This window comes from Oncorhynchus gorbuscha, linkage group LG23, assembly GCF_021184085.1.
Source record: "Oncorhynchus gorbuscha isolate QuinsamMale2020 ecotype Even-year linkage group LG23, OgorEven_v1.0, whole genome shotgun sequence".
Lineage (NCBI taxonomy): Eukaryota > Metazoa > Chordata > Actinopteri > Salmoniformes > Salmonidae > Oncorhynchus > Oncorhynchus gorbuscha.
In genome coordinates, this window is record NC_060195.1 from 35,679,352 (window position 1) to 35,704,344 (window position 24,993).

The 24,993-nt window shown below is 42.4% G+C and overlaps 2 protein-coding genes across 3 annotated transcripts; both read left to right on the top strand.

The window, feature by feature from the left end:
* Positions 1 to 2,794: 2,794 nt before the first annotated feature.
* LOC124010463 (saxitoxin and tetrodotoxin-binding protein 1-like) lies at positions 2,795 to 4,955 on the top strand. The gene is made up of 6 exons (XM_046322908.1): positions 2,795 to 3,051; positions 3,446 to 3,588; positions 3,702 to 3,769; positions 3,946 to 4,071; positions 4,204 to 4,308; positions 4,399 to 4,955. The coding sequence occupies exons 1-6, from the start codon at positions 2,908 to 2,910 to the stop codon at positions 4,434 to 4,436; spliced, it is 624 nt and encodes a 207-aa protein (XP_046178864.1). The 5' UTR covers positions 2,795 to 2,907; the 3' UTR covers positions 4,437 to 4,955.
* Positions 4,956 to 7,714: 2,759 nt separating this feature from the next.
* On the top strand, positions 7,715 to 24,093 carry LOC124011524 (alpha-1,3-mannosyl-glycoprotein 4-beta-N-acetylglucosaminyltransferase B-like). 2 transcript variants are annotated; one of them, XM_046324974.1, is made up of 15 exons: positions 7,715 to 8,056; positions 11,155 to 11,316; positions 11,804 to 11,935; positions 12,380 to 12,513; positions 13,484 to 13,530; positions 13,730 to 13,768; positions 13,908 to 13,983; positions 14,140 to 14,254; positions 14,661 to 14,791; positions 14,952 to 15,059; positions 15,156 to 15,349; positions 16,657 to 16,735; positions 17,781 to 17,856; positions 22,579 to 22,691; positions 23,314 to 24,093. In XM_046324974.1, the coding sequence occupies exons 1-15, from the start codon at positions 7,972 to 7,974 to the stop codon at positions 23,329 to 23,331; spliced, it is 1,509 nt and encodes a 502-aa protein (XP_046180930.1). In that variant the 5' UTR covers positions 7,715 to 7,971; the 3' UTR covers positions 23,332 to 24,093. The 2 variants fall into 2 exon arrangements, with proteins under 2 accessions (XP_046180930.1, XP_046180929.1); XM_046324973.1 differs by having other exon boundaries at positions 7,717 to 8,056; positions 13,655 to 13,768.
* Positions 24,094 to 24,993: the final 900 nt, after the last annotated feature.

Below are 24,993 nucleotides of genomic sequence, written 5' to 3' on the forward strand. Positions count from 1 at the left end.
GGCTTCCAGTTGAAGCTCGCATCCGCTACAAGACCATGGTGCTTGCCTACGGAGCTGTGAGGGGAACGGCACCTCAGTACCTCCAGGCTCTGATCAGGCCCTACACCCAAACAAGGGCACTGCGTTCATCCACCTCTGGCCTGCTCGCCTCCCTACCACTGAGGAAGTACAGCTCCCGCTCAGCCCAGTCAAAACTGTTCGCTGCCCTGGCCCCCCAATGGTGGAACAAACTCCCTCACGACGCCAGGACAGCGGAGTCAATCACCACCTTCCGGAGACACCTGAAACCCCACCTCTTTAAGGAATACCTAGGATAGGATAAGTAATCCCTCTCACCCCACCCCCCCTAAGTTTTAGATGCACTATTGTTAAGTGACTGTCCCACTGGATGTCATAAGGTGAATGCACCAATTTGTAAGTCGCTCTGGATAAGAGCGTCTGCTAAATGACTTAAATGTAAATGTAAATGTAAATCAGACATTACGGCTAAATATATACACTAAAATCTGAGGGAAAGACTAGTAAATGCGACATAACGGCCACTTCATTGGATTACATATGGGCTAAAATATTAATTTATGTAACAAATGTTTCATTAGATTGTAACTTAGCTACAGTAGCCAGCTGACAGCGATGTCACGCCCTGATCTGTTTCACCTTGTCCTTGTGCTTGTCTCCACCCCCTCCAGGTGTTGCTTATTATTCCTGGTGTATTTATCCCTGTGTTTCCTGTCTCTCTGTGCCAGTTCATCTTGTTTGACAAGTCAACCAGCATTTTTGTGTCTCAGCGCATGCTTTTTCCAGTCTCTCTTTTCTCACCCCCCTGGGTTTGACCCTTGCCTGTCCTGACTCTGAGCCCGCCTGCCTGACCACTCCACCTGCCCCTGACCTCGAGCCTGCCTATCGTCTTGCAACGTTTGGACTCTGACCTGGTTTATGAACTCTCGCCTGTCCCCGACTTGCCTTTTGCCTACCCCTTTTGCTATAATAAATATCGGAGCTCAACCATCTGTCTGCATTTGGGTCTCGCCTTGTGCCCTTATAAGCAAACATATTCTTGTAAATGAATTTAAGTTGCGGGTACTGATGCACGCATCTATCGAAATGCGATTTATGCTCACTGTCCAAGTTTTCATTGGGGTAGATCAAATATGCTATTATTACATTTATTATTAGCCTATATTTACATTTTCAAATTGGTAGAATAATGACAATCATTTACCAAATTTGGTTTGCAAGCCAGGGCCAAACTCTCTTTCTCGAGTGAGCAAGAGAATGTGATAATGTAGGATATATATATATATATATATATATATATATATATATATTTAAGTATTCTTATAGTCCGTTTGCATCAAATACCCTACTCCTTGAAAGTCATGTATTGATGAATGATAACTGCAATCAACAGCCATATCATGGGAATAGGCTACGCGAAAGTTTAGAAAGACAGAAGGCTGACACCTGGAATGATTTGATTTGGATGGATGGTTGACATGACGAAGGTAGGTGGATATTTAAGCGATATGGCACGAAGGGGTGTGGTATATGGCCAATATACCATGGCTAAGGGGTGAACTTATGCATGACACATCGCGGAGTGCCTGGACACAACCCTTAGCCGTGGTATATTGGCCATATACTACAAACCCCAAAGGTGACTTATTGCTATTATAAACTGGTTACCAACGTATTTAGAGCAGTAAAAATAAATGTAATGTCATACCGTGGTATACGGTCTGATATACAACGGCTGCCAGCCAATCAGAATTCAGGGCTCAAACCACACAGTTTATAATTAAGCAATAAGGCCCGAGGAGGTGTGTTATATGGCCAATATACCACTGCTAAGGACGACACAAGTGACTGGTTTCCAACGTAATTAGAACAGTAAAAATAAAGTTGTCATACCCGTGGTATACGGTCTCATATACCACGGATGTCAGCCAATCAGCATTCAGGGCTCGAACCACCGAGTTTATAATTTCTTATAAAATATGGGTGAAACTTTGCTTCCGTATACAGTTCTCGAGCTGGTTATGTGTGTTGCTTCGCGCATTGGACTCGAGCCAGGGTGGACTCGCGCCAGGTAAAAACCTTAGCCTAATGCGCAATATATTCGAAAATTCAAACAAAATACACCAGCGACATCATTTAGGAGATTAAGGTTGTGAACATAGTTTTTAACATCAGATCGACAATTATATTCTAGTGTATTAGTTACGATGCCATCATTAGAGCACAGCGTGATCTGCTTGGTTTCCAAAGCATGGAAAGAGAGAAATGAAATAGGCTACTGCCGAGGTCTGATGATGCGTCTGTGACAATAGTAAAAGTTGTGTGTTGTGTTGAGGGATGCGCTCAAGTCTGAGGTAGACAAGTTTGAAACCTTCCGGTGGGTTGTGTTTATGAGGAGCCTCCTCGTGTGTGTTGTTGCATGAGCTGGCTGCTGTCTCCTCTATAAGCAGAGATTTCAGATAAGCTAAAACTGTGAAACCGCGACCAAATATATCACAAAATGTATTAGCTATGTCTCACAATGGGGTGTTTTTGCTGTGTCAGAATGTTTCTATATTTCGTACATTTGCATTATTCAGCAAAGTTCTGTGGGGGACCTCGTAACCCTGTGACGCACTGTAGCTCGCTCTCCCTGCGTGAGAGGTGCGCACTTTGACAGACAGTCCAACAAGTCAGAGGGGTTTAGGAACATAGACACCGTTTAGAAATGTGCCGTTATTCCCCTTTAAAGGCACTACCCTGGTCAAAGGTAGTGCTCTATATAGGGAATAGTGTTATTTCGTACGCAACCCGGATCACCCTGGAACACACTCAGGACAAAGTCAAACCACAGACTGTAGCTATATTAGAGGGTGGTTCTGTGGCTCCGATAAGGTTCCAGTTTCCACCATGTGTGTTGTGTACTACTACGGTGTGGCTCTCCTGGCTCTGCTGGCAGTGAGCAGGGTGACCGCGTCACCGATGACTGAGCCACCGACTGAGGAGGACTGTGGTAAAATGGTCAAACCACTCCCTGCCGACAAGCTCAACACGGTGGGTGTCAGACCTATACTTTTTTAAAGGAGTGGGAATTGATATTTTCTGATTTGATTGAATGCATACTGTGAAAGGATGGAAGGGGAAAGATAGAGGTTGTGTCAAAGGGCAGTAGGAGAGATTCATATCCATGCTGACACTGAAGACATGGATGCCAGAGGCTGTAGCATCACCACTAGACTACCCATGACTCTTGCCATTACCTTGATCTTGCATATTGTATATAGTCTTTGGTAACACTTTACTTAAAGCTGGCAGTTATGATGCTGTATTAGTTATTGTAAAAATCTGAGCCGTTATGTGCTTAGATCAGGCTTATAATAAGTCAGGTCTATGTAGCAAGTTCTCAACTGAAAAAGTGAATGCCAGTGTGATGTATGTTTCCCTACAGGTCTTTGGTGAATGGATTCTCATCGAGGCGTTTTCAGATGATGAAGGTTATGCCGAAAAACTGAAAATGGGAAAAAGCTCCAAGGTGGAACTACGAGCAACATCAAGCGACAAGAGTGTGCTTTTCAAACAGGGAAACATGATGTGAGTGGCTCCTTACTCTACTGCTTTGTCATAGGTTTGATGAACACATCTGGACCACTGACAGTTATGAGACAATCTCTGAATCTAATAGGACATATCCTCTTATCTTTCAGTGATGACACCTGTGTTAATTACTCCATAATGAATATGTCCATTGTAGAGAACACCATACAGCAGTTAAGTAAGTCAGATCCGTACCTTTCCCTTTCAAGTGTTAGTGAAATACTGTAGCTAAATATGTAGCTATCCCAGACCAGAAGTGGTTAACAGGCTGCTTCAATTCATCCTAAACTAATGGCAGATTATCAAATAGAAATTATGCTGAGAGTTAGTGTTTTTTTTATTTTTTACATATAGAGGATAATGGAATTTCCAAGGCTCACTTCCTGCAAGCCTGCCCTGACTGTCTCGTCATGCACTTCAGTAACACCATTACCGTAGCAGGAGTGCCCATCCGAATGGTCCGATCTTTCTATATCTTTGGTAAGTGTGTGTGTGCTTTTGAGTAGGTGGTTGTGTAGGTAAAGTGAGAGTGGGGTGTTTGTAGGTGTCTATCTTTGTCAGAATTTACCCGATTGCTGTGTTTAAAAAGCCATTTTATTTTCCCTTTTCCAGGAAAGACTGGCAAACTGCATGAATCAGAGCTGGAGCCAATCAGAAAACAAGCCGAGTGCCTCAAGTTCCCTCAACCTGCACAGTTCATCTATGATGGCGTTGCAGGTACAATGTCTACAGATGAAATAACATCGCAACATTGACATTGTGATCCAAATCTAAATCTTTCTTTCCTTCATTGTCTTCTCTCTGCAGAGTTTTGCACCGAGACAAAGAAGAATGAGACCAAATAAAACTAAGAGCTGGAATATGGAAAACTGGAGCTATAATCATGTTCACAGGAGATATTGTTAGGAGAGACATAAAACTGACTGAAATATTTTTCTAGTTTTTATTTTTTACTATTAATGGTGAAATCTGCGCTGTTATGGGTTGTGTCTCACTCACTCAGACTCAAACATTGGTATAACTGTCTGTCACTCATTTGACACAAGATCTAGCAGAAAATCAGCCTGTTTGTATGAAGCCTGTTTCTCAACATCTTTCATTCATAACCTATTGACATGTCTATGTTTTTGTCTGTAGTACCTCGCTATATCAAATCAATTGTGTAGAAAAAGTAACCACACTGGAATAAAAAACACACCGTTCCAAAAATACTCATCAGGTGGGTTTCAAAACACAGAGTAGGTGAGCAGAGCAGAGCGAGCGTGTCCAATTTGACTGGAGCGTGGAGCGAGCTGGCCTTCTTTCTGCGTTAGCTACTGTCATCTAGTATGCTAAATATTTTAATAAAGAAATTATAAAACAAACAGGTGAAAAATCAAGGTGACTTACAAAGATGAGGAGGACCAAGGAGCAAAAGAGGGACTGCGGTCATGTAGTGTCCACAACTACATATTCATTGTGGAATCTGAAAAGACACGTATCTCGAAAGCATGATGGTGTACTTACTAAGTGCACATGCGAACAGAAAGGAACAATATGGGTAGCTAAGTCTGTCATTGTAGCAAAGTATTTATAAACTAAAAATCAGATCTCTTAAAACTTTCGTTAATTTTCGTTATATTATCTATACAATAGGCCACCATTAACTTTCGCCCAATAGGCCTGGTGTAACAGTACTCTTGTGTTGTGTACAATCAATCATCGACACGAGCTCCAACTTGTGGCACCAGTCATGGAGCTTTATTCTGATAGAAACAGCACAAAATTGCACATCATGCAATGCACAGCTCACCATTCAATGCATGCTGGTTTGGTGCTTGTTCACTGGGAAATGTAGTTAACAAAATAATACAACAATTACAATATAATATTTTGAAAAATGTACCTCTGATAGAAACAGCACAAAATTGCACGTCATGCAATGCAGTTCACCATCCAACTCTGCACCCTCCCCACCACAGTCAGTTTAGCTGGTATTAGCTGGAATTCTCTACAACAAAATGTATAACAAATATGCACCCAAAAAACGCTGCATCTTATGTGTGACGTTCTAATAACATTTACAAACAAATTTATATAAATTGTACATTTAAATCATCACTTGGGAGTATAAAAATCATTTTTGACCAACAGTGCTTTGCAACCAACAATTTACCGCTGGTTTGGTGCTTGTTCACTGGGACGATTCTAATGAAACATCCTCCCTCGTAAGCAAGCAACGCAAACCAGCCAATAAAATGCCATGTTGAGTAGGTGAAGGCAAGACAAAACTAAAACCAAAAACCCATTGGCTTAACAATAAAGTGGCAAGGGGAATCACCAATATAACCCTGTTACACTGGAATATTATCTCTTTCAAAGAGCTATCCGTTTTGATTGGGTTAATTTTCCTACATATAGAAATATATTTAAAAAACAACTACACAATCCTGCCCAGCCTGGCAAGAGTGACACGGAACACAAACCGGCTAATCGTGCATACATTTATTTTCATTAAATATTATTTAAATGCTGAGTGCATAATGTACCCAATTGTTAAACTTAATATAAAAATATAAAGTAAAGGTGTTTGTTTTTAAATATATACTTAAGTATCAAAAGTAAATGTAATTGCCAAAATATTTTTTATTTTACCTTTATTTAACCAGGCAAGTGAGTTAAGAACAAATTCGTATTTTCAATGACGGTCTGGGAACAGTGGGTTAACTGCCTATATACTTAATCATCAAAAGTAAAAGTATAACTAGTTTAAAAATTCCTTATATTAAGCAAAGCGGACAGCATCATTTACTTTTTATTTATTTACGGATAGCTAGGTGCACGCTCCAACACAACACACATAATTTACAAACGATGCATGTGTTTAGTGAGTCCGCCAGATCAGAGGCAGTAAGGGTGACCAGGGATGTTCTCTTGATAACTGTGTGCACTAGAGAATGTTCATGTCATGCTAAACATTCACAATGTAACGAGTGCTTTTGGGTGTCAGGAAAAATGTATGGAGTAAAAAGTACATAATTTTCTTTAGGAATGTAGTGAAGTAAAAGTAAAAGTTGTAAGAAATATTAATAGTGAAGTACAGATACCCTAAATACGACTTAAGTAGTACTTTCAAGTATTTTTACTTAAGCACTTTACACCACTGGATATAGCTTTGAAATAATATAAATAATGTAGCCTAAATATTTAATTTTCGTTCCTTCTTAGGATACCTGTCTGGCTCCTGGCCAATTTAGAGTGTTTACATGCTGTTTAATACAACATGTAGCCTATTTGAAATTATGAACGTTTCTTACAGCCATCTTTTCCTGTTGTTTATTAAAATAATTGTAATTAAAATCATATGGTTTGGTTTCAATACTTCAAAACCAAATGGTAGGTCCAAGTAGTCACAAAAATAGATGAGCTTTGGTTAAATTGTGATTTGAATGAATAAAGCGAATTTGGAGCAGAATTTATTTTTTTCCTTTGAGCTAACAGCGGTTTTTAGCGAGCTATTGGTCAGGAAGTGGAGCTCTGGAAAGGAAGTGGAGCGCCAGAGCGATGATTTGGTTTCCAACTGCTCAACTCCACTCACATACTCTGACACACATAAGGTCCCACAGTTGACAGTGCATGTCAGAACAAAAACCAAGCTATGAGGTCAAAGGAATTGTCCGTAGAGACAGGGTTGTGTCGGGGCACAGATCTGGGGAAGGGTACCAAAAATATCTGCAGCATTGAAGATCCCCAAGAACACAGTAGCCTCCATTAAGTTTGGAACCACCCTGACAATTCCTAGAGCTGGCTGGCAGGCCAAACTGAGCAATCGGGAGAGAAGGGCCTTGATCAATAAACATTTGGAGACTAAATATAGTTTACATATTGTCAACAGCCTAAACCAGTTGTGCACGCGTCAGCCTAAATAGTTGCGCACGCGTTAATTTTGTTGCTAAACAACCAATCCATCTATTGACATTTCAAGTTGTTGGTTTTTCTCGATAGGACTTGGTAGAAAAACAAACCACTCTGGAATAAAAATCCCGCAGTTCCAAATATGCCCAGCAGATGGGGTTGAGAACACAACTGAAATACTGTACAGCTCAAGTGTCATCACTTTTCCAGGAAAATGTCACACGTCCTGAGTTAGTTGGCTAGCCAGGGGTTGTGGTTGTATGTCAAACTATATGTAGAGATAAGGAAGTGACTTTCCGGCTTTCATCAGGGCACACTGTCTAGGCACGGACTTTCTGACGACTAACCTGGGGCTGCATAGTTTGCAATGTCATGACAGGAGCGAGAGTGACCTGCGTGGATTATCATTTGAACGCAACGGCAGCGCTGTATTCCTTTTAGACCAAAATCAGACGGAATATTTCTATTGACAGTTTGAGAGATGAGATGAGGCTCACTCATGTCAAACTTGGATGTCTTCTGGCTTCTGTTTTTCTCTCTCTAACCTGGTTCACCGCTTATAATGGAAATGGTAAAATATCGCACGTGTAACACTAGTTATTAGGCTACAAACTTTCAATTAGGTTACAAACTTTCAAAAGGTGAAACGCTTGTGCAGAACTGTTGTATCAGTTTTCTATTGTTTTCGAATGTTAATATTTAAAGATAAATTCACTGAACAAAAATATAAACGAAACATGCAACAGTTTCAACGATTTTACTGAGTTACAGTTCATATAAGGAAATCAGTCAATTTAAATAAATGCATTAGGCTCTAATCTATGGATTTAACATGACTGGGCATAACATGACTGGGCAGGGGCGCAGCCATGGGTGGGCCTGGGAGTGCATAGGCCCACCCACCGAGGAGCCAGGCCCAGCCAATAAGAATATGTTTTCCCCCCTAAAAAGGGCTTTATTGCAGACAGAAATACTCCTGCTTCATCAGCTGTCAGGGTGGCTGTGCTCAGACAATCCCCCAGGTGAAGAAGCCGGATGTAGAGGTCCTGGGCTGACATGGTTACACATGGTCTTCGGTTGTGAGGCCGATTGGATGTACTGCCAAATTCTCTAAAACAACATGGTCGAGAAATTAACATTAAATTCTCTGGCAACATCTCAGGTGGACATTCCTGCAGTCAGCATGCCAATTTCATCCTCCCTCAAAATTGGTCGCATATGTGGCATTGTGTTGTGTGACAACACTGCATATGTTAGAGTGGTCTTTTATTGTCCCCAGCACAGGGTGCACCTGTGTAATGATCATGCTGTTTAATCAGCTTCTTGATATGCCCCACCTGTCAGGTGGATGGATTATCTTGGCACTAACAGGAATGTAAACAACAGGAATGTAAACAAATTTGTGCACAGCATTTGAGACAAATAAGCTTTTTGTGCATATGGAACATTTCTGGGATCTTTTATATCAGCTCATGAAACATGGGACCAATACTTTACATGTTGCGTTTAAATTTTTGTTCAGTATATTTGATATATTGATTTAGCCAAATACATTTAAAGTTTTTCCAATTCCTGACATTTAATCCTGGTAAAAATTCTCTGTTTTAGGTCAGTTTGGATCACCACTTACTTTTAAGAATGTGAAATGTCAGAATAATAGTAGAGAGAATGTTTTACTTCAGCTTTTATTTCTTTCATCACATTCCCAGTGGGGCAGAAGATTACATACACTCAATTAGTATTTGGTAGCATTGCCTTTAAATTGTTTAACTTGGGTCAAATGTTTTGGGTAGTCTTCCACAAGCTTCCCACAATAAGTTGAGTACATTTTGGGCCATTCCTCCTGACAGAGCTGGTGTAACTGAGTCAGGTGTATAGGCCTCCTTGCTCGCACACACTTTTTCAGTTCTGCCCACAAATGTTCTATAGGATTGAGGTCAGGGCTTTCTGATGGCCACTCCAATACCTTGACTTTGTTGTCCTTAAGCCATTTTGCCACAACTTTGGAAGCATGCTTGGGGTCATTGTCCATTTGGAAGACCCATTTGCGACCAAGTTTTAACTTCCTTACTGATGTCTTGAGATGTTGCTTCAATATTTCCACATAATTTTGTTTCCTCATGATGCCATCTATTTTGTGAAGTGCACCAGTCCCTCCTGCAGCAAAGCACCCCCACATCATGATGCTGCCACCCCGTGCTTCACGGTTGGGGTGGTGTTCTTCGGCTTGCAAGCATCCCCCTTTTTCCTCCAAACATAACGATGGTCATTATGGGCAAACGGTTCTATTTTTGTTTCATCAGACCAGAGGAGATTTCTCCAAAAAGTACGATCTTTGTCCCCACCTTCACAAGGTCCTTTGCTGTTGTTCTGGGATTGATTTGCACTTTTCGCACCAAAGTACATTCATCTTTAGGAGACAGAGCGCATCTCCTTCCTGAGCGGTATGACGGCTGCATGGTCCCATGGTGTTTATACTTGCGTACTAATGTTTGTACAGATGAATGTGATACTTTCAGGCGTTTGGAAATTGCTCCCAAGAATGAACCAGACTTGTGGAGGTTTACAATCTTTTTTTCAGTGGTCTTCGCTGATTTCTTTTGATTTTCCCATGATGTCAATCAAAGAGGCACTGAGTTTGAAGGTAGGCCTTGAAATACATCCATAGGGTACATCTCCAATTGACTCAAATCATGTCAATTAGCCTATCAGAAGCTTCTAAAGCCATGGCATAATTTTCTGGAGTTTTCCAAGCTGTTTATAGGCACAGTCAACTTAGTGTATGTAAACCTCTGACCCACTGGAATTGTGAATTATAAGTGAAATAATCTGTCTGTAAACAATTGTTGGAAAAATTACTTGTGTCATGCACAAAGTAGATGTCCTAACCGACTTGCCAAAACTATAGTTTGTTAACAAGAAATTTGTGGAGTGGTTGAAAAATGAGTTTGAATGACTCCAACCTAAATGTATGTAAACTTCTGACTTCAACTGTATATACCTTCCAATGGTTCCAATCTGGAGTTAGGCCTATTTCCATGATTCTGCAACACCAGATCACTCAATCTGTTCTTACAATCAGAAATGTACACCAGGTGCGACAAACATCAATTTGATTCTAGCTCCTCTCTCTCTTCTCGCGCTCTCTCTCTCTCTCACATACACACACAGAGTAAAAGTAATGGTGACTTTATACCATGGTACCAGTTTTACATGATGTAATACTTCAATGACTTAAAGAAAGACTGCTAAAGTGTGAATTCCTTGTTTTCTGGAAAATGTACACACCATTCCACTTGCCCCTTTCCTGCTTCAACCCGGCAACTAAAACACCAGGAGTGTCCTTTGAGGAACTATGTTGTATGAATGGGGTTGTCATGGAAATTCCGGCAGTGGAATGGGGCTATGGGAGGATTATCTTAATTAATTTTGGGGGGAGGAGTAAGCGTGTGTGTGTTTGTGTGTGTGGTTATTGTACTGTACATGCAGTTTGCTGAGCTATACCTTTTGTTATCCTGCACCCAACTACTCAATACTTTTTTCAAAGTTTTTCAAATCCATGCATTAAACATAGACTTGCAACTGTTATCCACTCTCTTAACGTTTCAAACTCTCCTCCCGACTCTTTCTGTCATGCGTGTGTGGGCGCGTGTTTGTGTGTGTGGGTAGACAAGGGTGAACCCCCTTACGACCCTAAGATGATCCAGCTGTATGAACGTCTGCTGGCTGCAGAGTCCAGGGGGGAGCTGGTGTACAGGGAGCTCAGCAGTCTGCTGACCAGCCTGAGGAACCTCACCATACCGTACAACAACTCCTCCACTAATGTCACAGGTGAGGTGACAGAGCCAAGTTATCATCAGTATACATTTAGATCATAGGTGACAGGACAGCCATGTTGTCATCTATGTAAAGGCTCGTTGTACTTTGTGGATCCAGTTTGAGGACGATCCTTTACTTTCAATTCATGTTCAGTGCTGGTCACAGACGGGCAGAAATCAAACTACCCCTCCTGAATCCACATGTTTTTGGTCCATGGCAGTGTTTTCCCTATCTCTTTCTTTCTCTCCTTTTTGTCCTTTCTCTCCTTTCTCTACTTTTTCTTTCTTTCTTTCTTTCTCTTTCCTTATTTGCATCTCTCTCTCCACCCAAGTTTGTTTACTTTTGTGAATCCAAGATTAGCCTTTTAAACATTGCCAACAATGCTAATCAAATGACCTCTCACAGGTCATTTGCTGCTGTAAAATAAAAGGATTAAGTGTTTTTTATGTCTGACCGTTCGTTGTGTGTTTGGTTTGGTTTCTGGTGGTGTGGAGTGTAGAAGGACTGATAAAGAGAAGACTCGGTCTGCTTTCCTCCAGACTGCCCAATGCCTACCTCTACCTGCCCCACCTACGGGACCACGCAGACAGCCTGAATCCTAACGTCGTCCTGGGAAAGGGCCGGACTGGAGGTGAAAGACACTTCCTTCTGTCTTAATCCCTGGTGTGTGTGTGTGTGTGTGTGTGTGTGTGTGTGTGTGTGTGTGTGTGTGTGTGTGTGTGTGTGTGTGTGTGTGTGTGTGTGTGTGTGTGTGTGTGTGTGTGTGTGTGTGTGTGTGTGTGTGTGTGTGTGTAGAAATGTATTACATGTAAAAATGTGTCTGCGTAAACATGTTCTCTTTGACAGACAGGAGGGCTTGTGTTAACGTGAGAGGCTACACAACCTGGTGTGGATTTCACCCTGTAACCTCTATCCACCCACCTCACCCTCCCTGCTCTGTGTGGACCTTATTCCTTCTTCACCATAACGCCACCTGTGTTATCAATAGCTCTGGAAATTTGAAATCTGCAGCAGATAAGGCTATTTACTGTGTTCTTTCCTTCCTTCCCTCCCTGTGTGTGTGCGCATGCGTCAGTGTCCCTGGTATTGGGGATCCCTACGGTGAAGCGTCAGAAGCAGAGCTACTTGGTTAGCACCCTGAACTCCCTCCTCTACGACCTTTCACCTTCTGAACGAGAAGACACCGTCATCATCGTCTTTGTTGCCGAGGTAACTTGCTCACGTACCCTGATAGAGGCACATGGACACACGTGACAGTCTTTGCCAATCAAACCTCACTTAAAGTCAATAACAATTGGGGCCCCATCAGGTCATTTAGAAGTGTCTTTCTAGATGTTAAGCATAAGAGGAAGGGACTTTGTAGATGGGGTATTGTGTGCTCCCGAGTGGCGCGGTGGTCTAAGGCACTGCATCTCCTTGCTAGAGGTGTCACTACAGACACTGGTTCAATTCCAGGCTGTATCACAACTGGCTGTGATTGGGAGTCCCATAGGGAGGTGCACAATTGGCCCAGTGTCATCCGGGTTAGGGTTTGGCCGATGTAGGCCGTCATTGTAAATAATATTCTTTTCTTAACTGACTTGCCTAGCTGAATAAAAATTAAATAAATGTAGGTTGGGGACCCAGACTTTGGCCAGGTCTCTCCCTAGGCTCTAACCGACATATTATTATCATTTTAAAGCAGAAAATTGAGGGATTAGAATGAGAAAAAGAAAGTGATTAGTTCCTAACAAAAGACCTGCTAAACCTATTGAATGTGTGACCATGCCTTTCAGGACCTGAGGTGTGTATGCTTTAACACTAGAAACACAGAAACTGACGGGCACGTAACAGGAATTTCCTGTTCTTGATTTCAAGACCTAAGGCCGTTTCAGCTCCTAATGTTCAACTGTGATCACTCGCGTCACAACTATGTTTGCATTCCAACTCAAAGGTTTGCCCAATTGATGGTAACTTGGTTGTGTAGTGGTTGTGTAGTGGTTGTGTGTCTGAGGATATGAGCACACACGGGAGTCAAGACACAAGACACCTTCAGTGTATTGTACCTCTCATGTTTCATCTACACTGGTTCTATTGCACACGAACACACCACTCTTAGTAATATGACCTCATGTTTAAACTTTCACTGGATTCTCCCTTCTCATTCATCTCTTCTCTTCTCTCTGTCTCTTTATTTCAGACGGATGCAGGATACGTCAACACCGTAGCAGAACTCATAAAGCATAAGTGAGACATTTTGGTTTTTGGGGATTTTAGTTGGACTGTTTTGGCTGTTTTTTTGTTGTTGTTAGTCTTTCTTCAATGTGGTTTGTAGTTTACCTGTGTGTTTGCCTGTTGTGTGTGGCTGTAGTTTTCCTAAGGATGTGCACTCAGGCCTGTTGGAGGTAGTGTCCCCTTCTCAGTACTTCTACCCCAACTTCCACAGACTCAGGGAAACCTTTGGAGACTCCAAGGATAGAGTCAAGTGAGAAATGGACGCATGCACAACCAAACACAACCCAACCCAACACATACAGATGTGTGGTCTTAAAATCATGAAAATAAAAAAGTCTAACACATCATGTATACCCGCAGTAAGTGGTTTGTATTGCGGTTGTTTTCAGATGGCGCACCAAGCAGAACTTGGACTACAGCTTCCTGATGCTCTACGCACATGAGAAGGGAACCTACTATGTACAGGTGGGGGGGGGGGTCAGAGTTCAACTTCTCTGATTGGTCAGTCAGTCTGTCTGTGTAACTGCATGTGAGTCGTTCCATTTAAATGTGAATTTAGAAAGTGAATTGAACTCATATTTTTATGAACACATCCTCATTGGAAAAAATATGTGTTCTCAGTTGGAAGATGACATTGTGGCTAAGCCTGGCTACTCTCAGGCCATGAAAACATACGTCAGATCACTGGCCTCGGATGACTGGATGTTGCTGGAGTTCTCTCAGCTCGGCTTCATCGGTGAGTCTGTGCTCGTGTGTGTGTGTCTGGAAAAGGAAGTCGTAGTTGATCGTGTTTAGATTAACACTTGTTTCTACTGCACGACAACTGTGGAAACCAAAGCAGGTGAACACATGCAGTTTATTTATTACCTTTAGTTAATGAGGTTATTTACACTCACAGATGTGGATATGTACCAGTGGAGGCTGGTGAGGGGAGGACGGCTCATAATAATGGCTGGAATGGAGTGAATGGAAACCATGTGTTTGATACCATTCCATTTACTCCATTCCAGCCATTATTATGAGCCGTCCTCCCCTCACCAGCCTCCACTGGTAGGTACAATACACTCATGACTCTACTTCCTTGTCATAAAGTCATTTTATTTTCATTTATGGGTTTGTGTGTGTGTTTGTGTCTGCATCAGGCAAGATGTTCCGAGCCCGTGATCTACCAATGATAGCAGAGTTCTTTCTGATGTTCCACAAAGACAAGCCCATTGATTGGCTGTTGGACCACATTCTGTGGGTGAAGGCTTGCAACCCAGAAAAAGATGTGGTGAGTTGTGCTCAGCAAAATAAAGTATTCTGTTCAAGAGAATGAAATGCAAAACGATGATCTGATGTAGAGTCCACGCATCTCACAAACCTTCTGAGTGAACAATTCCTTTATTGGATGGAGAGTTGATGGGCTTTTCATCTTGTTTTGTCCCATCCAGAAAGACTGCAACCTGCAGAAGGACCTGCTCAAGCTGAGATATAAACCCTCTCTGTTTCAACATGTAGGCCTTCACTCCTCTCTGCCTGGGAAAGTACAGAAACTGAAAGTAAGATTATCTCTCTCTGGTGTGTTTGTGCAAGATAAACTCAGTTAGTGGCAGTTATAATTCAAATGTCTCTCTCTCTCCATTGTGTTTGAGCAGGATAAGGACTTTGGGAAGGCGCCACTGTTTGCTGCCCACAGTAACCCCCGTGCAGAGCTGAGCAGTAGTCTGAAGCACTACCAGCAGCACACCCTGGAGAGGGCCTACGAGGGCCAGGACTTCTTCTGGGGCCTGACCCCTACCGCTGAAGACTTCATCCTGCTCAGCTTCCCGCAGCCACTCACTGTCACCGGGTCAGTGGACACACACACACTCCCACAGTAGCCTACACCAGGCACGTGAACGCGAACACCAGGCACGTGAACGCGAACACCAGGCACGTGAAAGCGAACACCAGGCACGTGAACGCGAACACCAGGCACGTGAAAGCGAACACCAGGCACGTGAACGCGAACACCAGGCACGTGAACGCGAACACCAGGCACGTGAACGCGAACACCAGGCACGTGAACGCGAACACCAGGCTCGTGAACGCGAACACCAGGCACGTGAACGCGAACACCAGGCACGTGAACGTGAACACCAGGCACGTGAACGTGAACACCAGGCATGTGAACGTGAACACCAGGCACGTGAACGTGAACACCAGGCTCGTGAACGCGAACACCAGGCACGTGAACGCGAACACCAGGCACGTGAACGTGAACACCAGGCACGTGAACGTGAACACCAGGCACGTGAACGTGAACACCAGGCACGTGAACGTGAACACCAGGCACGTGAACGTGAACACCAGGCACGTGAACGTGAACACCAGGCACGTGAACGCGAACACCAGGCACGTGAACGTGAACACCAGGCACGTGAATGTGAACACCAGGCACGTGAACAGATATCGGTAGCCCTTTGTCCTCTTGTGAAAAAAGAACCCTTAGAGATTGGTGGTATTTTCTTTCTTTAATAACTTTATTTTCACACTTGTTTCTCTATTGTAGCTTTAAATGTAACGAACTGCGTTGGAAATGAATACGATAAATGACTTTGGAGTTGCTATCATAGTCAGGGACGGGATAGGGGCACGTGTAAGTCCGGTTGTTTGTCTGCAGCAGAACAAATTCACATCAGGTAAAGACTAGTGAGCTAGCTGTTTCATCTCATTTGAACTTCAACCACAGGTCACATTTAAAAAACTGGCCTTCCCGACGCTGACTCCCATTCCCTCTGTCTGCTTGCCTGTATAAAGGTTGTGAAACAGGACTTTGCCTTCCACTTGTCACACCCTCGCTCACAATGGACAATTCTACACCCGCAACATCCGCTAAATATGTGTATGCGATCAAGAACATGTTATTTGATTTAATACCACACTGTGATTAGACACACAGGGAATGTCTCAAAGCAACTAGAATGGAGTTAAAGGAAATTACGAGTTATGAGCAAATACATTGTAGGTATTGAGTTAGTTGACACTTGTTGATCGTGGTCATTTATGGTATGAGAGGGATATATGACAGAGGTGTATTCTATTTTGACCAGTCAGCCCAACTGTTGCAATTCTACAGTAGGTAATGACTCCGATGATCCAATCTTGTCTCTCCAGGTACCTGTTTCGCAGCGGAAACATTGAGATCAACGGAGACAAGTTTTATAACACCACTGTGGAGGTGCTCCCTAGTGATGTGAGTGCCATGGAGGTCATACTAACTGGAGAGTGAGTGAGTGAGTGAGTGAGTGAGTGAGTGAGTGAGTGAGTGAGTGAGTGAGTGAGTGAGTGAGTGAGTGAGTGAGTGAGTGAGTGAGTGAGTGAGTGAGTGAGTGGTGAGTGAGTGAGTGAGTGAGTGAGTGAGTGAGTGAGTGAGTGAGAGAGAGAGAGAGAGAGAGAGAGAGAGAGAGAGAGAGAGAGAGAGAGAGAGAGAGAGAGAGAGAGAGAGAGAGATCTCTGGTGACTGCAGTATCATGGAGCTGGTCTGAGAGACTGATGTGACTCTCAGGTGTCAGATCCTGGGGACTATGTAACAAGATGACAGGAAACACCAACCACCACATGCTATCTGCTAACACGCTGATGGCCTATCTCTGTGTGTGTTTGAGATAAATCAACACAAAATATGAAACTTTCACTCCTGTCCATACTCCACTACAGTCTTATACAAAGTAAAACATGAAAGAGTCAGACGTTGTTCATAATGTCATCGATATAATCATCAGTGTGTCCTGGTACCTTCAGTAGCTCTGACGTCAATCACTATCAAACGATATGAGCACAATCCCTGACATTCAGTAACTAGTCTGGTGACTTGTGAGTCTCACACAATAGAACACTGGAAATCGAGTGTATTACAGATGGGAAAACATATAAATATGCTGAGATATGTGTTAATTACTCTTAAATGACTACTTTATGTATCTTAAACATTCCCATTCTAGTTCTAGTGTTATAGTGGAAGTGTTCTATAGACTTCTGCTCATATCGTGTTTGTGTGGCTATTTAAAATTATACTCATTTGAATGACTGTACTTCATAGAACCTTCCATTACCTTATGGCTGTGTTTCGTAGAACTATTCAAATATAACTCTACTTGTATAGTACCGTGGGGCAGAACCATCGTCATAGTGCAATGACTATGGACATAGATGTTGCGTTACACAGCTCTGCTGTGACCTGAGATAGTGAAAACATAGGTCCATTTTAACCCAGTTTAACATGTGTTTTTCCTCTCCAGAGCTCGGTGAGTGACAGACTGGTGGGTGGCCAGTCTCCTCAATACGAAGGATCTTACGGAGGCTTCATAGTGATTGGTACATGAGTTTGAATATTCTTATTCCTGGTCAGGTGATGTGGTCGGAAAAAGCTCTGATCTCCTTTTATTGCTAGTAGTTTCTCTGTAGACACAAGCACTTGCCAGGGTAAGACGGGGCAGACACACCTCCATCAAGGTGTTGTTCTGTGTCTGCATTATTCGGAATCATAGAAATACAATAACTAGATTAGCTGTCGGACTCTACCCTGGTAGTGTCTGTGTGGTGGCGGTTGGTTGTTTGTATAAGTGTACCTTTGGCCCTCTTAATGCCTTCTGTGATTGAGATAGCGCAAATAGAGAGAGAAGGAATGACTAAGCTTTGCTGAATCATAAATCACCTCAAAGGGGAATGGAAACACTAGGCTTTAGAAATCCAGCGAATTGTAACTGTAAATCGCTATATTGGCATTATTGCGTCATCGATAGTTGAGTTTAGGAATTCCTGAATTTACTGAGACCATGACCTTCGCGTGCATTGATGAGCATCATTTGCTGGTGTCAAAAACATGATACATATTTTGAAAGCTGAGAAACAGCCGTTTCAAATGGTATGATATACAATAGCACCACATCAATCAAGAAACATCTGACATTTACACAACTTCCTAATGAAGAAAAAAAGAAAAAAAATTGGGGGGGGATCACTTAGAAATGTTCTTGTTTTTGAAAGAAAAGCTTTTTTTTTGTCCATTTAAAATAACATCAAACTGATCAGAAATACAGTGTAGACATTGTTAATATTGTAAATTATCCTAGCTGGAAACGGCAGATTTTTACATGTTCAGTGTTTTACATTTACATTTCCCCATATGCTTCACGGGCCTCGTCTGAAGTCGGTATCGCTAATGTGTCAACTTCTGTCTGTAGTGTCCTAACAGTTTGGCCTACAAACTAATATGACCGCAAAACACCAGTCTCAACGTCAACAAGGAAAAGGCGTCTCCGGGATTCTGGCCTACTAGGCAGAGTTACAAAGAAAAAAACATATCTCAGACTGGCCAATAAAAAGAAAATATTAAGATTGGCAAAAGAGCAGACACTGACCAGAGATATGGTTTTAACTTTGCTGCCAGTTGAGGACTTATAAGGCGCCTGTTTCTCAAACTAGACACTCTAATGTACTTGTCCTCTTGCTCAGTTGTGCACCGGGGCCTCCCACTCCACTTTCTATTCTGGTTAGAGCCAGTTTGTGCTGTTCTGTGAAGGGAGTAGTACACAGCGTTGTACTAGATCTTCAGTTTCTTGGCAATTTCTCGCATGGAATAACTTTCATTTCTCAGAACAAGAATAGACTGATGAGTTTCAGAAGAAAGTACTTTGTTTCTGGCCATTTTAGGCCTGTAATGTAACCCAGAAATGCTGATGCTCCAGATATGCAACTAGTCTAAGGAAGGCCAGTTTTATTGCTTATTTTATCAAAACAACCATTTTCAGCTGTGCTAACATAATTGCAAAAGGGTTTTCTAATGATCAATTAGCCTTTTAAAAGTATAAACTTGGATTAGCTAACACAATGTGCCATTGGAACACAGGAGTGATGGTTCAGCTGTTTCCAGCTACAATAGTCATTTGATGAAACATTGAATTTAGCCTTACTGCTACAGTATTAGCCCATAGAAACACATTGAAAAACATATTCATAAAAAAATAAAATTAAAATAAAGGAATTATGTTTTGAAGTGTCTGTCCTATGTCTAAGAGATCTGACAAAGCCCAGGAAATTACACCCCCCCCCCCCCCCAAATTGACCCATATTTAACCCCTTTTTTTTCGGCACTAGAGTACTTCCATATCATTCACTTTTTAAAAACTGCTACCGGGTTACCTTCCATCTTGTGAGGCTTGTGGTCGTTGTAGAACAAAACAACTGACATGTACAGGTTTGTGAGAGTCTCAGATTTCGATGGCGAGGCCATATTAGTTTGTAGGCCAAACTGTTAGGACGCTACAGACAAAAGTTAACACATTGGCGGTACCGACACCAGACGAAGACTGTGAAGCGTGTGGGGGTCATAGAGTATAACACTGACCAAATACAGTGCATTGGGTAAGTATTCAGACCCCTTGACTTGTTACGTCACAGCCTTATTCTAAAATGTTTTTTTTATTTTTTATTCCCCCTCATCAAGCTACACACAATACCCTATGATGACAAAGCAAAAACAGTTTTTTAGAAATGGTTGCACATTTAATTAAAAATATAAATCTGAAATATTACATTTACTTAAGTATTCAGATTCTTTACTCAGTACTTTGTTGAAGCACCTTTGGCAGCGATTACAGTCTTGAGTCTTCTTCGGTATGCCGCTACAAGCTTGGCACACCTGTATTTGAAGAGTTTCTCACATTATTCTCTGCAGATCCTCTCAATGTCTGTCAGGTTGAATGCGGAGCATTGCTTTACAGCTATTTTCAGGTCTCTCCAGAGATGTTTGATCGGTTTTGAGTCCGGGCTCTAGCTGGCCCACGCAAGGACATTCAGAGACTTGTCCCAAAGCCACTCCTGCGTTTTCTTGGCTGTGTGCTTAAGGTTGTTGTCCTGTTGGATGGTGAACCTTCGCCCAAGTATGAGGTCCTGAGCGCTCTGGAGCAGGTTTTCATCAAGGATCTCTCTGTACCTTCCTCCGTTCATCTTTTCCTAAATCCTGACTAGTCTCCCAATCCCTGCCGCTGAAAAACATCCCCACAGCATGATGCTGCCACCACCATACTTCATCAAACCAGAGAATCTTGTTTCTCAGTCCTTTAGATGCCTTTTGGCAAACTCCAAGCAGGCTGTCATGTGGCTTTTACTGAGGAGTGGCTTCCGTCTGGCCACTCTACCATAAAGGCCTGATTGGTGGAGTGCTGCAGAGATGGTGGTTCTCCCATCTCCACAAAGGAACTCTAGAGCTCTGTCAGAGTGACCATCGGGTTCTTGGTCAACTCCCTGACCAAGGCCCTTCTCTCCCTATTGCTCTCCCTATTTGGCTGGGGGGCCAGCTCTAGGAATAGTTTTGGTGGTTCCAAACTTCTTCCATTTAAGAATGATGGAGGCCACTGTGTTCTTGAAGATCTTCAATGCTGCAGAAATGTTTTGGTACCGTTTCCCAGATCTGTTCCCCGACACAATCCTGACACGCACAATTCCTTCAACCTCATGGCTTGGTTTTTGCTCTGACATGCACTGTCAACTGTGGGACCTTACATAGACATGTGTGTGCCTTTCCAAATCAGGTCCAAACAATTGAATTCACCACGGGTGGACTCCAATCAAGTTGGGGTATTGTGTGTAGATTGACGAGGATTTGTATTTTTATTTATTTAACATATTTTAGAATAGGGCTGTAATGTAATTAAATGTGGAAAAAGTCAAGGGGTCTGAATACATTCCAAAGGTACTGTGTGTGTTCATGAGTCTCACCTTTTGATGTTGGGGTCATATAGGTTTGTGAGAAGACCAATTGTCCGTTTAAACAGATGGATTATGACAGGGATTTTATTTATTATACTAATGACATTTACACGGGGGGGGGTGGACATCGACATCGACTCTATATTAATGAGCTGGTACACACCTGATATAAGACCCAATTGTTGAAGAGCCAGAAGAAGGGGAAGCTAAGGGAGACGGATATAGAGTTACAAGGAGGCCGAGAGCGAGAAGTAGTCTTGGAAATACTAGACCTAGGGCGGCAACAGCAGTAGGACTGGGATTAATTACGGATTCTCTTGGTGATTTAAAAAAGGGAGAAAAAATAAAAATAACATTTGGCTTTTAAAGCGGGATTGAAATGTAAAGTCAATGTTCCCCTTAATGGCAGAAATCCATCTAGCACTTTGGGGGAGATGAAATAACTGAGCCCCATTCGTTTTCAATGAAGGGAAGCGAAGTGGATGGGGACCGTTGGATGACATAAACATGGGCGAGGGAGCGTGAACAAGGCGGGACCAAAGTTGGGGAAAGTGGAACTTTTGTTGCGTACTCTGCGATGTTGCATTGCTGTTGACCAATCAAAGCTCACTATATAGTTTCCAGCCCCTACTGGATTGGCTGTTGATACCAAGCACGACCTAACCTGCTTGCTAACACCGACATGAGGGCGAAGCTAGCGTGCTAGTCGCATAGTGGATCACTGCTGTAAGTGAGAACGATCGTCAATAGTTTCCACAAAGTCAAAAACCCAACATATTTCTTCAATTTATCTTCTTAAAATGTGATTTAAACTTAACCACACTGCTAACCATATGCCTAACCTTAAATTAAGACCAAAAATACATTTTTGTTTATATGACTTTTTATGATATAGATAATTTTGTGGCTGTGGTAACTAGTGGAAGTGAGTGAGTGAGTGAGTGAGTGAGTGAGTGAGTGAGTGAGTGAGTGAGTGAGTGAGTGAGTGAGTGAGTGAGTGAGTGAGTGAGTGAGTGAGTGAGTGAGTGAGTGAGTGAGTGCCTACAGTACCAAAACAGCAGATGAGAACAAAGAAAGGGACACACCTTAGAATCCGTCCATTGATGTCAGAGTCCAATCCATTCACACATAACCAACATAATTCCTCATAGACAATAGTCTCATATGAAACTCAAAAGGTTATAGCCCACTGTGGGATGTTTTGTACATGACTGGATATAGAGTCGATTGCTGTTATAATAGAATGTATATTCTGCCCGGGGTTTTCAGAATAATGCCACTTTCAGGTTACTAATATATTATTGCATGTTTGTCTTACGCTTGTAGGTTCCTTTGTGGATGGGATGGCTGAGGGACAGATCGACGCACAGATGCAGCCCATCTCTGCTTTACGTCTGCTGGTACACAGCGACTCTGACGTGTGGGTTCTGCTCAGTGAGGTGAGCTGTGTGCGCGAATGAGGAAGTGAAAGGAATTTTGTGTTTTATTAGTCAGTCAATGGTTCTCTAGATTTAAAGGTGTGTCCTGAAAGAGGAAGTGGATTTGTTTCACGAGAATGACAAGGGCTCTCTGCGGTCCGTATCGCAGAAGTTCAGCATTAACGGTGTGATTGAAATTGAAACATTCCTGCGTTAGGGAAGACTGCATTCATGGTAACCGGCGTATATGTCCGCTCAATAGGAAATTACCTTTCAATTTCTATTGAACAGAGCCACATTCCTACATAGTTCCCTCTCTTAACTTAGAGGGAACTCTGTGAACTTATTTACAATAACCATCAGTGTGTCTTGGTACATTCAGTAGCTCTGGTGTCAATCACAATCAAATGATATGAGAACAATCCCTAACATTCAGTTACAAGTGTGGTGACCATCAACCCGTGGACAAACGAGTGTCACAAATAGAGCCCTGGAAATCATGTGTGTTACAGAAAGAGAAAGCAGCAATATGCTAAGCATTGTGTTAATTACTCTTGACTGATTATGGGGGGCATTAGAGAGAGTGTGTTTCTGTGTCGGATTACAGGTTTGGTTAATGCTCATGCTTGTCCCTGTCTGTCAGATATTTATTAAACTTTGATGACGGGAAGAAACAGGAGGAACCTGAGCGCCCGTGCTGCCTCCCTACCTGTTACACTCCACAACTGGACCAACAGCGACCTCTATTGGACATGGATAGTCAATGCAGTTTCTCTAACCGTCTCACCTGCTACTGAATGGAAGTACACGCACACTGTGTATGTTCTCTTCGCCCTTCGGATAGTTTTTCAACCCATGACTATAATGTGAATCTGGAAGAGACAGTTTCAGTTGGTGTGTTCCTAAATGAGTTTGTCAATCAATTTGAGCATTTCCACATTTGTGGAAGACTTTATACTGGACACCAGCTTTCAGCTGCGGTTTTAGTCTCCGTTCTCTAGAGGGAAAACATGATTTAACGTGTACAGGGCTATGTTAGAGTATAACAACGACAATTCAGCGAGAGATGATTTGATTGATACACTCCGTCAGTAAGGAATGTAATGTGTTTGTTTGTTTGTGTGTGTGTGTGTGTGTGGTGTGAGAAAAAGATGTGGACTGATGCAATGGTTGTATGGCTGTATTATTGAGTGCTAGTTACATTGTTTGCGCAAGTTCATGTCTCTGGCCAAAATGCTGTCAATCAGGTTCATTCCACAAGTTAGTATTTTGCCATAGGTGCATTTCCCTGGTACTGAACTGCAAGTCTACTAATTTCAATGGGGATCAGTCACTCCACACGTAGGTACTATGTGCTGTATATAAAGAAAGAACATGAAGGCATTCTTGATTGTGGATAGCAATTAAACTGCTTGACAAATTATCTTGATTTTTTTCCCAACCTTTAACGTATAAGTAGCAGTGGAGGCGAGGACGGCTCATAATAATAGCTGGAATGGAGTAAATGGAATGGCATCAAACACATGTAAAACATGTTTGAAGTATTTGATACAATTCCGCTCCAGTCTTTACCTCGAGCCCATCCTCCTCAATTATGTTGCCACCAACCTCCTGTGATAAGTATCTATATGTGTTCCATATTTCATAGGTAGAAAATACAGGTTCTCTCTACTCTACAAACTAGACTATAATTGTCTGACTTTACAATATCTACAGATATTATAGTTGATGAGTAAGTAGTATTGTTAGCTCAATTTCTCCCCAAGTTTGGTCTCGAGTTTACTTCGACTTGCAGACAGTCGCCGCTAATGTTCCCCAGCAGGGGGCACTAATACTGCACAAGTCTTGCAGCTGGGTCAACTCAACAATCACTTCTATGGAGTATATGGGGTTTGGCGCCAATCCTCACCTCTGGATTTTAAAACAAAATATTTGCTGCCGGGAGAATACATTTGTGTATCCTAGGCCGGCAGAGGCAATCGAGGAGAGAAGTAAACTCCTCCGTCCAAATTGACGCTGCTACGTAATTATTGGTTTCCCTGTCAGAGGACTCGAGGAGAGGACAGACTTTGTTTTAATTGAGAATCTCCCTGACAAATTCCGTTTCTAATTCAATGGATTGACGTGCTACCTTGTTCCGTGTCTGCTGTTTCGACCCTCGCGCTCTACCGCACTTGATCTCTCTAACTCTGAATGATCGGCTATGAGAAGCCAACTAGCATTTACTCAGGAGGTGCTGACCTGTTGCACCCTCTACAACCACTGATTGTTATTTGACCCTGCTGGTCATCTATGAGCGTTTGAACATCTTGGCCATGTACTG

Excerpts from the sequence above, each read along its gene's own strand:
- LOC124010463 (XM_046322908.1), top strand. The coding sequence starts at position 2,908 with ATGTGTGTTGTGTACTACTACGGTGTGGCTCTCCTGGCTCTGCTGGCA. Across the intron at positions 3,589-3,701 it reads TTCAAACAGGGAAACATGAT|TGATGACACCTGTGTTAATT; the intron begins GTGAGTGGCTCC and ends CTTATCTTTCAG. Across the intron at positions 4,309-4,398 it reads CATCTATGATGGCGTTGCAG|AGTTTTGCACCGAGACAAAG; the intron begins GTACAATGTCTA and ends TTCTCTCTGCAG.
- LOC124011524 (XM_046324973.1), top strand. The coding sequence starts at position 7,972 with ATGAGGCTCACTCATGTCAAACTTGGATGTCTTCTGGCTTCTGTTTTT. Across the intron at positions 13,769-13,907 it reads GACTCCAAGGATAGAGTCAA|ATGGCGCACCAAGCAGAACT; the intron begins GTGAGAAATGGA and ends GGTTGTTTTCAG. Across the intron at positions 15,350-16,656 it reads CAGCCACTCACTGTCACCGG|GTACCTGTTTCGCAGCGGAA; the intron begins GTCAGTGGACAC and ends TTGTCTCTCCAG.